The sequence below is a fragment of the Filicampus tigris genome, chromosome 1, assembly GCF_054856515.1.
Source record: "Filicampus tigris isolate MCC_2025a chromosome 1, RoL_Ftig_1.0, whole genome shotgun sequence".
In the NCBI taxonomy this organism is placed as follows: Eukaryota; Metazoa; Chordata; class Actinopteri; order Syngnathiformes; family Syngnathidae; genus Filicampus; species Filicampus tigris.
Window position 1 is genome coordinate 6,100,563 of NC_141217.1, and position 15,200 is coordinate 6,115,762.

Here is a 15,200-nt window from a genome sequence, read left to right on the forward strand (position 1 = left end):
TAAAAACTGATGCATTTTCACTTAACACGGCAAACAAAAGTGTTTGTTTAAACTTGTAGCTTGTATATGAACTGTAAATGTATTGCAGTGGTTTCCCAACAAAAACGTATGCATTTGGTGTTATGTTTTGTGTTTCCCTGACAATTATCTGCAGAAAATTATCAAAATAATCAGGTGTGTTTGTGCATCGATTTACCTAGTTGACTTTGCCGGGATACAGTGGACCTGTCCAAAACATGATCCTTATTGTGTACTTCTCTGGTGGTCAAGGATGCAGAGGTCTGAGTCTGATCAGCACATGTTGTGTTGAGCGTGGGTGTGTCCTGTCAGCCACCATCACCAGCAAATTCATTAGTTTTACAATGATTGTTTTTAAATGAATTTCTTTGCACTTTGTAACTGATTTCACAACAGTTTGCTTCTTTTCCAACATGAATGAAATGAAAGACCAGATTTTACTGTCTGTCCGACCTGCTGTGCGTCGGCCGAGCGATGGGCTGGCATCTGGACCTGGTGAATTTCTGGAACGGGCTTCGTCGTATCCAGACTAAAGCGGGTTGCAAGCGCGCCCTTGTTGGTCAAGGTGATAGTCCGTGAAATAGTTTGGCCCACTACATGCGAACCGAAGTCAATAAACTGGTTGTCGACCTCCAACTACAAATAAAGTTTGTAACATAAGTGAAAAGCACCAACCTGCCAGAATGTATACTTGGATTGACAAATTGGTCAAAATCTATGTTGAATATCACAATTTATGTCTGAGACAAACGAGTAAGTTTTGTCAATACTAGCATAGAACTGCATTGTATTTTTATATTCTTTCTTTCTTTCTTTCTGTTGTATGCGGATGACCAAGGAGTGGACATTTGAGAGTTACTGCTACTCAGAAGCAACAGCCAGCCTCTGGCGGCTTGACATAGCACACTACTCACATCACATCTCTTGATGGTGCATCGGACAGGCACGGAGAAGCGACCTGCTGCTGAGGCAAAGTCAACCTCTCCTTCCAGGTCTTCATTGATCTAGAGGGGTCAGAGATCAAGACCGTGTTGCTTTAAGACATGATATACTGTATTTAGATACCAGATCTGAATACAAACAAGTAATCCTGTTATTGGGAATAAGTTGAACATAACATGTGGCATTATATACATTGGCAGAGCTGGAGGGGTTAGGGGGTGCGGGGGGGCTAGGGGCACTCCCCCCAGGTGCAATACTAGATAATTGACCTTTGGGTATTTTCCCCTTTTTAAATTTGTTTAAAAAAATTTGCACATCTCCCCGATCCCCTGTAGGGACCATAATGAACTTTCATCATTGTTTTCTGAATAATTTTGGGGGTTTGCAAAAAACATTTTTTTGTTGTGCGCTGAAATATCCTTGGCCCCCCCATGGCCCCTCCAAGGAAAAAAATGCTAGCTCTACCAGTGTTTATACTGTTGTCAAGTTAAAATAAAAAAACAATAAAATAAAAAAGCATAATAACTGTTACTGACCGAAGGATGGAAAGTAATTTGCATTTCACAGGACATCCCAGTCGATAAAGGACCAGGAGGTTGAAAGCTGTAGAACAATATTAAAGTTAGTGAACAAAGAGTTTCATAATTTTTATAATAGGGGTAGTCAGTTTGACGCAGTACATATATATATATATATATATATATATATATATATATGGGGTCAGGGTATACACATATATATAGTATATGTATTAAAAAACATCAGAACATACGATTCCTGTCTTTTCAAATCAACAACAAAAGAACAGAAGACAAAATATGTCATGTGAAATAGATCTGAGAGTGCGTAGTGTCTATGAGCTTAACTCAGAGTGGAGGTTATAAGTCAACACGCTTTGCAGTTTGTGCTGTACAAAGAGGAAAAAAATACGAAGTACCGGTACTTTTGTTATTTTTATACATTGTAGGTATAACAACATGGAGATAAGGAAGGAAACAAAAGATCCAGAAAGCAACCTAGCACGTTTACAGCAAACTGACTGCTGCCCAATGAACACTGAAACCTTTTTGCATGCTCAAACACAGCAAAGATAAATATAAAAATAAAAGATTTGGCTGCCAGAGACGGACAAAAGATTCTAACTTCATCTATTTAAGATTGTAAGAATAAGCAGTAGGGTACACATTATAAGTGCTACGCCATTACACTGATCTGGGTTGTACTTTTGTGTTAAAAATAACTGACTGCGTTCTAATTGCAGCTGATTTTCATTTTTTTGCACACTAAGAGAAACAAACAAGCAGGCTTGATTTAAGCCTTTTTTATGTTGCAGGCCCACTCGTCAGGTGAAGAACTTGGAGCTGCCATCCAGTTTCCCACTGTGACCTGGAAGTGTATGAAAGTATTCCACCTGGCGTGAGCGCTATGATGCTAACTTGAAATGACAGTTTCACCAGAATTTCTCTCTCATTCTCTTTTTGGGTAATTCTCATCTTTTGAGTGTCACTCTTCTGTTCTAGTTCCAAGACACGATCTGAAGAGGCATACAAAGCAAAATAGAACAGTTCACTGGGGATTAAACGCTGAATGAGACAAAGTTGGAAAAAGCCTACGACAGCATTATATAAAGCGCTGCAAATGAGGCCATACAGTAGAAAATACACATCGCAAAAGTATGATGGCACTGGTTTCATGTGTCTCCCAGCAGTGCAAGAGCATGGAAGAGATACCAGTTGACATCAGCAGTCTTTTATTTGATTATCACTGTAATTATTTTGGAATCAATAGAGATTTTCATTTTAGCTCTCTAATTATGATTATTTTTAAGCAGCGTACAATCCACACTTCATTCAGTGTACTTATTTCAAATGTAATGAGCTTGTCTTCACAGCAATATTTTTTTTCAAGATTATTCGGAACTAAAATGACCTAAGAGGACCTTTTAAATGTCCCTTGGCCAGAAAAGAGCAATGATACTTGGATGACCTAACATTCTATAAAATGATTTAATATACCGGTATTAAAGTACAAGTCAAGTCAAACTATCTGTCTACGCACTGCATTCGGATTAATATTGTGTTTGCGGAATATGAATTGTAATAAACAACCAAACATACAAAATCCACCAGTTTTTATCCATCTCAGGGGTGGCCATTTTGTCACTTGCTGTCAACTGAAAATTACATACAGTTGCTCAGGGCTCAGGTAATGACCAATCACTGCTCAGCTTGCGAACGTCCCATGATCAAACTCAGAAAACATGTTTTTAAAGGAAACGCCACATTTACAGAACTGACAAGTTAATTCCTATGTACATAAAATGACAAGAAACTCTTGATCTAAGCCGTACCAAATCGAATCAAATTGTAATACCTCGGAATTGAATCGTTCCATTTTAAAATGAAACCATCCTTGAATCATATCACACCCCATGCATCAAGATGTGTATCAAATCGACTTATTGGAGAGGCGTGTGCGCGTGTGTGCGTGTAACAATTCCGGTGGTAAAAAGTCAAGGAAGAGCTGATTCTGGCGTTGTGGCACAAATGCACCCACGCTGGCCAATGAGTGGGGTGCGGTTGGTTAATTTTTAGAAACTCAGGGGGTGTACAGAGAACATGGGTTGGGATCTCTCTCTCTCTCTCTCTCTCTCTCTCTCTCTCTCTCTCTCTCTCTCGCTCTCTCTCTCTCTCTCTCTCGCTATCACTCTTACTTTCTCTCACTCTCTGTCTGTCTGTCTGTCTATCTGTCTGTCTCCCTCCCTCTACCTCTCATTGAGGAAAGGCTTCTACACTGTGTCAAGTTTTATGAACATGTGAACAAGCAGCATGGTTTGCATGCAACACCTGTTCTCAACTTTGGAGTATAGCTGTCAAATTAGTTGGCTGAAGTTAACAGGAGGAAGAGATGTGACAAGACATAAGGGTTCAGGAATAATATGCACAAAAGTAACAAAAGTAGAGTATTGCTTTTTGCTGTAAAATAAAACTGGCCTATTAATATTGTCATTATTATTATTGTTAATATTATTATAAGCATTTGTTGGTTTTGCTGCTTTATTGTCATTGTGTAACAGTCATACTAAAGAATTCCACTTTTGTTTTGGTCAGAGTAACTTTAAACCAGGGGTGCCCACACTTTTTCAGCCTGAGAGCTACTTTTGACATGACCGAGTCAAAATGATCTACCACCTACTAAAAATGCAAAACACATTATTCATAAATATATTGAGAAATATTTTTAGATGTACTGTATATGTTGGTGTACCTTGCATGACTGCATCAACCTACAATATAATATACCTATAATACAACAACAAAAAAAAGTTTTGTAATTACCTTACTCTGATGACTTGCACTGAATGGAATCAGCCAGGGACGCATAGTCCGGACAGTAGCTGCTGATAGCCAGCCTCAAGCAGATTTGCAGCAACAACAATCCGCCCATTCGCTCCATTCGGCGCGTATAAAACAAGTCAACTTATTTGAAAAAATTTTAAAAAGCTGCCGAGTGAACAGGATGCTGTGTGGCTGTGTGTGACGTAGAATGCCCGATGCTGACTGGCTACCGCGAGGGGAAATGGCAAAAAGGTTGACTTGTTTTATACGCGCCGAACGAGCGAATGGGCGGATTTTTGGTGCTTCGCTCACTACATTGACTCCAATTCAAACGCGTGGCTGGAAACGCTCCCAACGCAGTTTGCGTGAATTTAGCATGAACGTAGCAATACAGTAGTGAGGACAGATGATAGGCTGGCGATCTACCCACAATGCCTTTGCGATCGACCGGTCGATCACTATCGACGTAATGGGCACCCCTTCTCTAAACTACCACAGAAGTAGTGTAATGCATTACAGACAGTAATATTGCAATAATAACTAATATCGTTCAAATGAGAGTAACAATTTACGTAAACTGTAACATATTCAATGTTGGAAGTAACTTTCCCAACATAAAAAAAAAAAAAGAATCAATTTCCTGCTGTTTCAGTAATAACAATAACGCCACAATCCAAGGGGTTGATTGCTAGAATGCGCAGTAGTGCCCTTCAGCCAATGAGAAACAGAGCTGCACGTGAGTTAAGAAAAGAGTGCAAGAGCTTATATGCTCAGCCAATGTTCACAGAAGATCATTTGGGGCGCAGGAGATCCTGTGCAATGAGGCAAAAAGAAATCAAATCAAAGTTCGGGGGTGTGCACGCTGACGGGAAAGTCACATGCGGTTAGAATCTTGGTGAACAATGCATTCCTGGTTCTCCCCTAACAAGCTGAGAGAGTGAAGTAGACTTGACTCACAGCAGTTGAGGGGTTTTTAAGCGTCGTGACGCGAGCTGCTTGTCCGTATGTGGGAGGACAGGCTTGCCTCTCACGTCCACTGCGTTGTTCAAATGACAAGTGCTTGTGGAAAGAGTGGTACATAAGCAGATGTTTCCAAGTAATAATGAACACTCTTCAGCCCACAAAGATGTTTGGAAGATGCTTTGACAGCACTGTCAGTGAATGCATTGATTTGTGGTATGTAGTTTGTGGCATGTCTACAGATAAACATTAAAGTACAGAAAGTCCTTGAATTACAACGTACGCGACCGACAACGTTTCGACGCCATTTTGTCCCCAGCACCGCAGTGACTACGTTTACATGAAGTCAATATTCAGGTTAAGGCCAAAATTCACATTTCTGAAACATTCTGAATAACCCGTTTACATGATTGCGTGGCCAGAGTTGCTCCGGCATTTGAATAACCCACTGTGTACGGCGACGCACGCCGTCCTGACTCAAATGGACGTCATTTCTGCTTGTTTCTTTCAACTGTCAATAAAACACTTGATATTCATGTCACTCACCACAGGAATGAAGCAGCCGGTTTCCTCATAGCTCCAAAAGTGCGCTTTTGTGCTGCGTCTCTGAGCTTGTTTACCTCTGCTTGTGTATTTGCTGTGGGTTGCGCGCCAAACAAAGCACTTCTGCATACAAGCACTTCCTGTACTACAAAGACCAGCATTCCTTGCAGTTGAGCATGCGCAGAGTGTCTAGAATGTGTCTTTGCGCGCCGGCAGTATCTTTGCCTTTTTCGCCCTCTTCTCCTTCTTCTCCATCACCCTCTCAGCAGTAATGCTAAGTATAGCATCTTATGCTTTTTATTTGAATGTATTTTTGTTTTTTTAATTGAAATTATTGTGTAATATATAATGTAAATTATAACGTATGTCTATTTAAGATAAGATAAGATAAGAATGCCTTTATTGATCCCACAGTGGGGAAATTTTCGTTGTTACAGTAGCAAAGATATAGGTCACACAGGGGCGGCGGCATAATGTCGCCATTAATGTATAACATTGACGGCAAACATTTAGAATCAAACCTATGTAGATATACGCAGTAACATGTGTATATACACGTGTATACACACCAACCTACATCTACATAAAAAATATGAGGAACACTCATTTCGGCCTGTACATAGTACAGAGGAAAAAATACTCTAAGTGACAGTGCTGCAGTGCTGTAGTGAAATGTAAGGAACAGTTTTTGCTATGGGGGAAAAAAAATTGGAGGTCGAGCAGTGTCCCAGAACAGATTGTGTTTTGTATGGTGTATGCATTGTTTCAAATGAATAAAATGAAACCGGCATGGGGTCATGCACTGTCATTGGACTCTTTGAATTCTGCCCCAGTCACTTACTTGATCATAATAAAATCCTGCAGTTGAGCAGAGATCCCAAGAAACTTGCAGTGATTCGTGATGTAGCTGATGTTAGTCAGGATGACTTTCTTTTTATAGGTTTCCCCCACTTCAAAGTCCTAAAATAGAGAGATAAATATTAGACTTGCAAAGATTTAAAAATACCCAGAGTGATTTGTGTCGTACCTTGAAAAGGATGACTTCAGGTTTACTAGTGAAGGAAGGCCCTTTTATCTGTTTTCCACCAACTTTTTTGGGGGTTGTGGTGGGCTTTGGACAGACCACTGCACGTTCTCGTTTCACATCTGTTGGCGTCAACGTTCTCTTCTCGTTCAAGGGGGGCTGCAAGCACACAAGGATGGAATTAGTGATGAAATGATACATACTGTATAATCCCTATAGTAACATAACATAATGAAATCAAAGGTCATTGGCATTAAAAAAAAAGCTGCTTAATATAGAGAAAACTCAGTGGATGAAAAGCAGTTCATTGGTGTATAAACAGATAAAAGCTTCACCTTGAGCAAAATGAATTAGAAAAAATTAAATGTCCGAGCCAATTTCAAAGTTAAAATAATGATTAACTAAATGAGAAGAATCATCGCATCTTCACTACTTGATTCCATAGAAAAAAATGACATCAGAGACACGAGACAATGGAAAAAGATAGAAGCCTTGGCTTAAAAAACTTACAAACTCGGCCCATGTTTTGCAAAATCACACTTGAAATCTCCCAAACACAAGTTGGAAACTGTATTGTTAATGAAACTAAGGTTGAATGTTTGGCCCTAACTCTAAAAGGTATGTTTGGCGCAAGCTCAACACTATACTGTACCTACAGTATGGCAGCTTCATGTTTTAGAGCTGCTTTTCTTCAGCTGGAGCTGAAGCATTAATCAAGGTGGAGGGAAATATCAACAGTTTGAAAATAGTGTGAGCATAAAATCGGCAGACTTCTGATAGAAAGCAAAAATCTCAGGAAAAGCCTACTAGAAATGGTTGACTGGAGGCACTTTCATTTTGGCAGGTGTGTACTGACTTCCATTTAACATGAATTTGAATGTGATTGCTTACTTGTGAACACAGCCACTTTATCTCAATTGTTTATTTTTACTTGCCCTCTTGAAAACATTTCATTTGTTTTCAATTGAGTTGTACAGTTTACTGCATGGTCAAATGATTTATCCGTATTGGTTCCATTTTTTTAAATGACAAAAACCTGGCATTTGAAGGGTGTGTAGATCTACTATAAGTCGAAATGTATGTGACTGAAATGTGAAAATGCATCATTTCATCCTCTATTTTACAACTTTGTTAAAAATTGCCGTTTGATCATGTGGCTAGCAGTAATGTGTCAATTCACGAGCATGCTCCCATTGCTCTGCTCATCTATTACCGGTCATTACTATGCTAAGCCGAAGCTTTGATGAGGGCACAAGTCGGGTCCGTTAGATCACTTACACTCCACTTGTCACATGCTCAGGCCTCGGAGCTGCACTGTGGCTCGCTCCGAGGCATCAAAGGCGCCAGCACAATGAGAAGTGATGCCTGTCGCCCTACATTTCATTTGTGGGCTGCTGGATGAGCTCGAGAGCCAAGGCACCTCGGTGGCAGTGAGCTCGAAGACACTCGGCAGTTAGTGCCACGGAGCTGTCTTTGAGCAAAGCATTTTATACTGCAGCGCACTCTCGTTCAACTTCATTATACGCTGACTGGCCATAAGATTAGAACCACTCCAACAAACAAAATAGAAAGATTCTCCACCGCAACTTCACGCTGCAGGATTGTATACGTCATTAAAGTGTAGGTCAACCTAAAAATGTTCTTGACAAGAATATATTCTACACAGTCCCACTAGTCGAAACATGGCATTCTGATTGAAATTACAGTTGTGGAATGTGAATTAAGCAGTAAAATCCGCCCGTTTTTGTCCATCTCGGGGGCTGCCATTTTGTCACTTCTGTCGACTGAAAATGATTACATCACAGATACTCAGGGCTCAGATAACGACCAATCATGGCTCAGCTTCAGAAAACAGATGAGCTGTGATTGGTGGTTACCTGAGCCCTGATGAGCAACTGTGATGTCATTATCAGTCGACATAAGTGACAAAATGGCCGCCCGCAGAGATGGCTAAAAATTGGTGCATTTTGCTGCTTAATTCATATTAATCAGAATGCCTTGTTTAGACTTGTGAAGGCACAAAGGATTTTGGGGGGTTGACTTCCCCCCTTTAACAATAATAATGCAAACAACCTAATGTGGGGTTGAGACAAGGGCAACTCCTTGTCTTACTGATCATTGTGTAGTGTGGGCCTGTGAAGCCCTTTGAGACTCTTGTGCGATACTGGGCAACACAAAAACTCGGAACGTGCCAAGTACTTACTGTACTTGTACACCACGCTTATTAAATGAGTGGAATGAACATTAGGTTCATTTTGTGCGATTTACAGACAATGATTTATGGGGTCGGGGTTAGCTTAAGATGGCAAGGGCTTTGGTTTCACCTTGAAGTTTTGGTCCCACAGCCCACAGAACTCGGGCTCTTCCAGGCTGTCGGGAAGGCTCGGGTGCTGCATTTCCTTTTGGATGATGTCTTCCTGGTACTCCGAGTCTGATGATGAGCCGCTAGCGCTTAAGTTTCTTAACTGCTGAGAAACACACGTGATCAGTCTCCTTCCAGTCATTTCATACAAAGAGCGTCACACATGATGAGATCCACCCACTGTTGTCTCTCTCTCTGTGCCTGATGGGTGCACGGAGTCCAGGTAACGCAGGAGCTTCTCTCGTATCCTCCCTGGGCAAATGATCTTGTGACCAGTTTTGGTTTTTGGCAGCGGTGCCTCTTTTGCTTTTCTACTCTTCACGTGCTGCTCCTCAAGGAGCTTGTCCACAATCTCAACCCTCCTCGCCTTCTGTCTCTCCTTGAATTCCCTAAGAGCACATCAGCAGCACAGGATTATACAGAAATGGGGTCATGTATACCTCGGCACACAGTGAGAGAAAACACCTACACGCAGCTCCATGGAGTGGGAGTGGAGGACATGCATGTGGGAAAGAAGCAGAGAGCAGAGGAGAGGAGAAGGAGCCTGTTCTTGTGCTAATTTCGTTGCATTTTCAGCAACACATTTGCTGTTACGAGTAGAAAATCACAATCTCCTGAAAACAACCCTCGCCACTTGGCATTTTTAGGAGTGTGTCATGGCGAAGGTTTCGCACATAAAGAGCGAGAAAAAAAGTCCAGCTCAAATGCAGTATTGCAACCTTTCTCTAAATTTCCTTCTAAAGTCTCATGAGAATATTCCGGGAGGGGGGAGCACGTACTCTTGCTTTTGTTTCATCTCCTCGTCTCGTTTCTGTTGGTATATGTGCCTGGTGCTGTTGATGCCTTGGGCCTGCAGGGTTTCTTTCAGACGCTTCTCTTGCCGTTCTTTCTTTAGGGTGTTTGCTTTGGCTCGGCTCTGTCTGACCCGTAAGTTTTCCTAAAGTAAAAACAGGAGCTTCATGAGGCAACACCACAAACAATCTGGTGCATGCATGTAAGACTTTTAGAAATGTTATTAAGCTTGATGTAGGAGAGTCAAATATCAACAATCTATCCAAGAAAACAAATGTAAGGGGAAATAATGGTGATAATATTTCAAGTATCTCACACCAAGCAAACTTAGTACACAACTTAATGTCACAAATTTGGGGGCATTGCAGTTCATGCAGTATAAAAATTCACGTGGCGACGAGATGTGAATGTACACAATATGAATGTGTAGACAATGAAACCTCAAAAATGGTGGCAGTGGTGGAAAATATGTCGATATGTCCAAAAGTTGCACAAACTCACAAAGAAATTCATATAGCAAGATCTCAGTGCTGCCCTGCGATTGGCTGGAAACCAATTCGGGATGTCCCCCGCCTACTGCCCGAAGACGGCTGGGATAGGCTCCAGCACTCCCCGCGACCCTTGTGAGGAGAAGCGGTATGGATAATGGATGGATGGATGGAAGATCTCAGTGCAGATTTTTGATCACCACAGGACCACAAATAAAACTTCCCTCCCTTTGTACTTCTGTAAACTACACAACTATTTCACATGCCACCATTTGATTTTCATTTACATTTAGATATTTTTTTCATGTATTCAGGCAGCAGTTAATGTCTTTTTTGGTGTCACTTTGAATCAGGAACTGATTATTTCAATTTCTATCATTCCCGAGAGGGAAATTAGTTTTGAACCTCAAACAAATAAGAGGTCGACCAGGCTTCCATAACCGATTGCTTTGGGGTGGGGTGGCCACTTTATACCTGGCCACTGTGCACCAGTCATGAAAATGCAGCTAAACCGCGTTAAGATGCTGTTTCATTTAGTTTACTTTTTTTCATTTCTTGTGAGCATAAAAATGGATACACTTCAATTAGCCACGTTACCATGGTTGCAGGAATTAAAATTCCATTTGATGCTAGCTTGCATCATTACAGGCAGAGTTCAGAATGGTCAACAGCATCTTGTTAACTGTGAAGCTAATACTGTTTCTTTACCCAGAGTATATATGAAGACAGAGAATGCATGATTTGTGTTTATGTTCAACCCTAACGATTATTGACATACATCATTTGCCCCAAATAATGTGCTTTTAGGGCGTGGAGGGTCTGCTTACTTGGGTTGCTTCAATGTTAGATTTCAGTAACTTGACAGCCTGTATTCTCTTTTGCATTGCCTCTCGCTTCTTCTGCTCTCTCTCAGCCTCTTGCTGTTGCATTCTAAATGAGGAGGACAACCAAATGGGTAAGACAACTGCAACACTATTTGATGTCCTTGGTAACAGGGGTCCTTTCCCCATTTCGATAACTTTTAAACAACATGGATATCATTCTTGTATTGGTAAGATAAAGAATTACAGACTCTGGGATGAAAATCAATCTAAAGTGTAACAGAACCTTTGTCAGAGTAATGTAAAAGTCGGGCCACTTTCATACTTGTGCTCGGTATGAGTCCTATCATTTGTGATTACCTTCTTACTGTTTCCCTCAAGTATTTGGCCCCTACTTTGCGGTTGGCCTGGCCATCTTCATTTTTCTTCTGGCTCAAGGTCTCGGTTTTCTCCACCATGTCTGCATTTTTCCTTTCAACACATGGGATCGCATCATGTATATAACACACCAGTTGTAAGTAACTTTTCAATGTTTATAATGATGATTCTCATTTTTGAAAGCTGTCTTACACTGCAGTTGTATTTGATTGTAAACCAATGCAATAGTCTTATAATTATAGAGGTGCCTTGACTTAAGTGTGGCCCAATTTACGTGTTTTTGCTGATGCACTTTTAGCCAATTACTCATCTGGGCAAACACACAAACACAAAATCAACATACAAATACTACAGTACCTGTTTGTGTGACTTTTTTGGGGCTTTATTATATTTTAGAAAACCAGTTTACTGCTTTACATTCTAATTGATCAGGTTTTATTGTGATTTAATATCTATATTTCCAAAAATTGGTCTTCGGTGGGGGGGACTCTAATGAATGACTGGCATTTCAATTCATTTTAAAATGGAAATTAATTTGCTATGTGAGTAATTTGAGTTACAAGCTTGATCACACAGCAATTGAAACTTGCATATCAAGGTACCAACTGTATGAAAGAGAGATGGTTCTGTACCAAGATCATGTTTTCAATTTTTTTTTTATGCATAACAACAAACTGCACTCAAATCTATCGAGCCACAATGAGAAAGATTCCAACTTTTTGAGATGTTGAATCTTTAGCTGCAGGGTATGGCTGTTTTTCTTCTCCTGCTGTAGCCTTTTCACTGCATTCTGGGCTTTCAGGACCTTGAAGACCTGCTCTTCTGCTTGCACCTCCTGCCGCAACACTGAGAACTTGCCAACCTCCAGCTCAACCTCACTCAGCTCTAATCTAAATACAAGACAAATACATTGGGACAAAGTAAGTCTGTCTGAACCATACAATATCCAGAGAGAGCCCAGTGACCCGATTATTAATTTGACTAACAGCTTCTGGACGATGGTAAATGTGCTCTTGAAATTACGTTTACTAGAAATGGATCAGACCAGCACAAAGATAAAACAAAGACTGTTTTTACGAAGATTAGTTCTGCTTTCATGGAGGACTACAGAAATTTGATATGTTCTGATGAAGCTGAAATCCAAGGATTTGAGCAATTCTAAATGGAACACGGTCTCTAAACGATTACTCTATTATCAGAAATAATCTTCAATTAATTTGACAATCAATTAGTGTTCAATTACCGATTAATCATCGCACCTCTAAAATACAGTGACAATATCTTTAAGTTAGCAACACTGAAGACAAGTCGACGCTCTTGTTGGCAGCAACACACATGTACATCAAAATAAAAGCAGCACATAGTTGACATTTTATTTTGACTTCATAAAGTCTGCACCAGGCAACCTCTGGACTCTGGTGCTCATTTACTTTACATCACACAGCTCTACTGCAAAGTAGGTGGTGGTCTACTATAAAATGTACATTTACATGCGGGGCAACTTCCACAGTGTGGTCAGACTATGTTGAACTGCACTTGGCCAGTGCAGTATTTTTCTCTATTTTTATTGCTCCATCTGTGGTCGCACCCACCTACTGTGCAGAACAGTGGTTCAGCAAGTTAGTCCCTGCCAAAACACTTTTCCCCATGGACACTCACTCTTGTTGCCTCAGCTCATTGTTGGTGTGGGCCTCAATCTCTTCTTCCCTCTGCAGCTCGTAACACAGATTCTTATGCTGAGACCGCAAACGAATAACTGCCACGCTGTAAATAGAGTGGCGAGTAGAGACCGGAGGAAAACAACTCTTCACATTCTGTGATGTTGTTATCAACTCTATGATCATTAAAGCACACCCATCCTATCCTTCATGATGAACAGACCTGTTCTCTGCTGCTTCTTGATGTTCTATTTCTTGCTCCAAGACATCCCGCTGCTCCAATAGACTTTCAATGCTCTGACGTAAGAGGTTGAGGTCTTCTCTTGAAATGGAAACAAACACGAGATGAGACCGACAGCTTTTAAGTGTTGACAGAGAGAAAACAATCCAAATCCAAATGCAATCAGAAGCATCAGATCCAAGTGTGGCCATTGCAATTAAAGAAAGACAAACTAATATAGGAACAGTGCAACAAAAAACAGGATGAAGAGATTGTCATAAAAAGAAAATGATGACGCACGGCATGTGTCAAGAGCCACAGACGGGTTAAAAGCTGGGCGTGCTCGAGTTCCATTTAACTCATGTTTGATCAGAGTGCAGCGCAATGATGACTTTGAAAGGTTTTGGTGCAAAAGAAAATGACAGACACATTTGCAGGCTACTGCATCATGCATCATCCGGCGCTTCACCGCTCGCACAGCAGACGGACAAAAAGGAAGAAAATGGACACCATATGACAGACATTCTGGAAGCTTCTTTCTTGAAAACTGCAAAATCCGTTGCCAGAGAAATTAACTGATCGGGGTCTCGAGCAACGTTTCATACACACACAAGGCTGTACAGGTAGAGCTACTGTATGTTTATATTATGCTCCGAGCGGCCACAGCAATCACATTTCCGGCCAGCGTGGACAAAACGGGATGGATGTAACACAATGCAGGCAAATATGAGAGGCCAAGATTGTTATGCCCTGTCACATTTGATAATCCTTGGATTTTTTTTAAATTGTAAAAAAAAAAAAAAAATGCCACTGCACTCTTATGGTGCGGATGACAAACCTAGTTGGCTGTAGTAAAACGAGGTGAAAGCAATTAAATGTGACAAAACATAATAGGTGGGAAAAAAAATTAGAGGGGGTCCATAGGCATAGTACAATATTATTATTTAATGTAATAATAATAATTTGGGGAAAATGCTATTTTCCATAGTGTGGAAAATTAAGTGCAAATAATGTCAACCTTTGAAAGGAGGTCAACACAACTATGAAAAAGTCAAACACTGTCAATACAGAGATTGAATAGATGCTTATTTAAACAAAATTCCCAAACCAGCATACAAAGAAATAGCAATCAAACACATTTCAACCACTTCAAATATCCGGATATCTTATCTTATCAACAAGTTCCGCTTTTCGATTCAGTGCACGGCCTGTGTTTTTAAAAGAAGTACGGAGACACGAAGACGAAACATTAATATTACAGCAACATTACTGTGCATCTTACTCAGCAGCTTATTTGTGAGTCACAAAGGAGAGTGGGCTTGACAACGTAAACAAATTTACTCATTTACCGAGATACCACAATTTAAAATATCGTTGCATCCTCTGTAGAAAGCCTTCACAGAACGTGAGAGCCCCCATCCGTACGTGAAGGACTGGGATGGAACGCACTGTCATTTGTGGTGGTCTACTGGCCCGACCGTTGTACGCCTTTGAGCCTCCAGGAATCTGGGGCCCATTCCCTCCACGGCCCATCACAAATTCCGTGACGGACCGTGAAAAAACTTAGCATGACCTGGACATGGAGAAAAAAAACTACCCCAAATCCCACGGCGCATTCTGTGTAGGGTAAACGGGGCAGCCATGGCTGCAGGGAAC

General features: G+C 40.8%; 1 protein-coding gene across 2 annotated transcripts in view; it reads right to left on the minus strand.

Annotated features, from left to right (window-relative positions):
* Positions 1 to 15,200, minus strand: part of cfap74 (cilia and flagella associated protein 74) — a 49,839-nt gene that overhangs the window by 30,917 nt on the left and 3,722 nt on the right. Inside the window, exons 6-19 of one of the 2 annotated variants that reach the window (XM_086049277.1) lie at positions 13,548 to 13,646; positions 13,326 to 13,430; positions 12,383 to 12,556; positions 11,649 to 11,759; positions 11,295 to 11,397; positions 9,967 to 10,124; positions 9,369 to 9,576; positions 9,150 to 9,293; positions 6,829 to 6,984; positions 6,643 to 6,761; positions 1,497 to 1,563; positions 933 to 1,022; positions 472 to 654; positions 197 to 323 (exon numbers count right to left, since the gene is read on the minus strand). In XM_086049277.1, coding sequence (XP_085905403.1) covers positions 197 to 323; positions 472 to 654; positions 933 to 1,022; positions 1,497 to 1,563; positions 6,643 to 6,761; positions 6,829 to 6,984; positions 9,150 to 9,293; positions 9,369 to 9,576; positions 9,967 to 10,124; positions 11,295 to 11,397; positions 11,649 to 11,759; positions 12,383 to 12,556; positions 13,326 to 13,430; positions 13,548 to 13,646 — 1,844 coding nt within the window. The remainder of the gene's footprint in view (positions 1 to 196; positions 324 to 471; positions 655 to 932; positions 1,023 to 1,496; positions 1,564 to 6,642; positions 6,762 to 6,828; positions 6,985 to 9,149; positions 9,294 to 9,368; positions 9,577 to 9,966; positions 10,125 to 11,294; positions 11,398 to 11,648; positions 11,760 to 12,382; positions 12,557 to 13,325; positions 13,431 to 13,547; positions 13,647 to 15,200) is intronic. The other variant, XM_086049286.1, reaches the window with a different exon arrangement.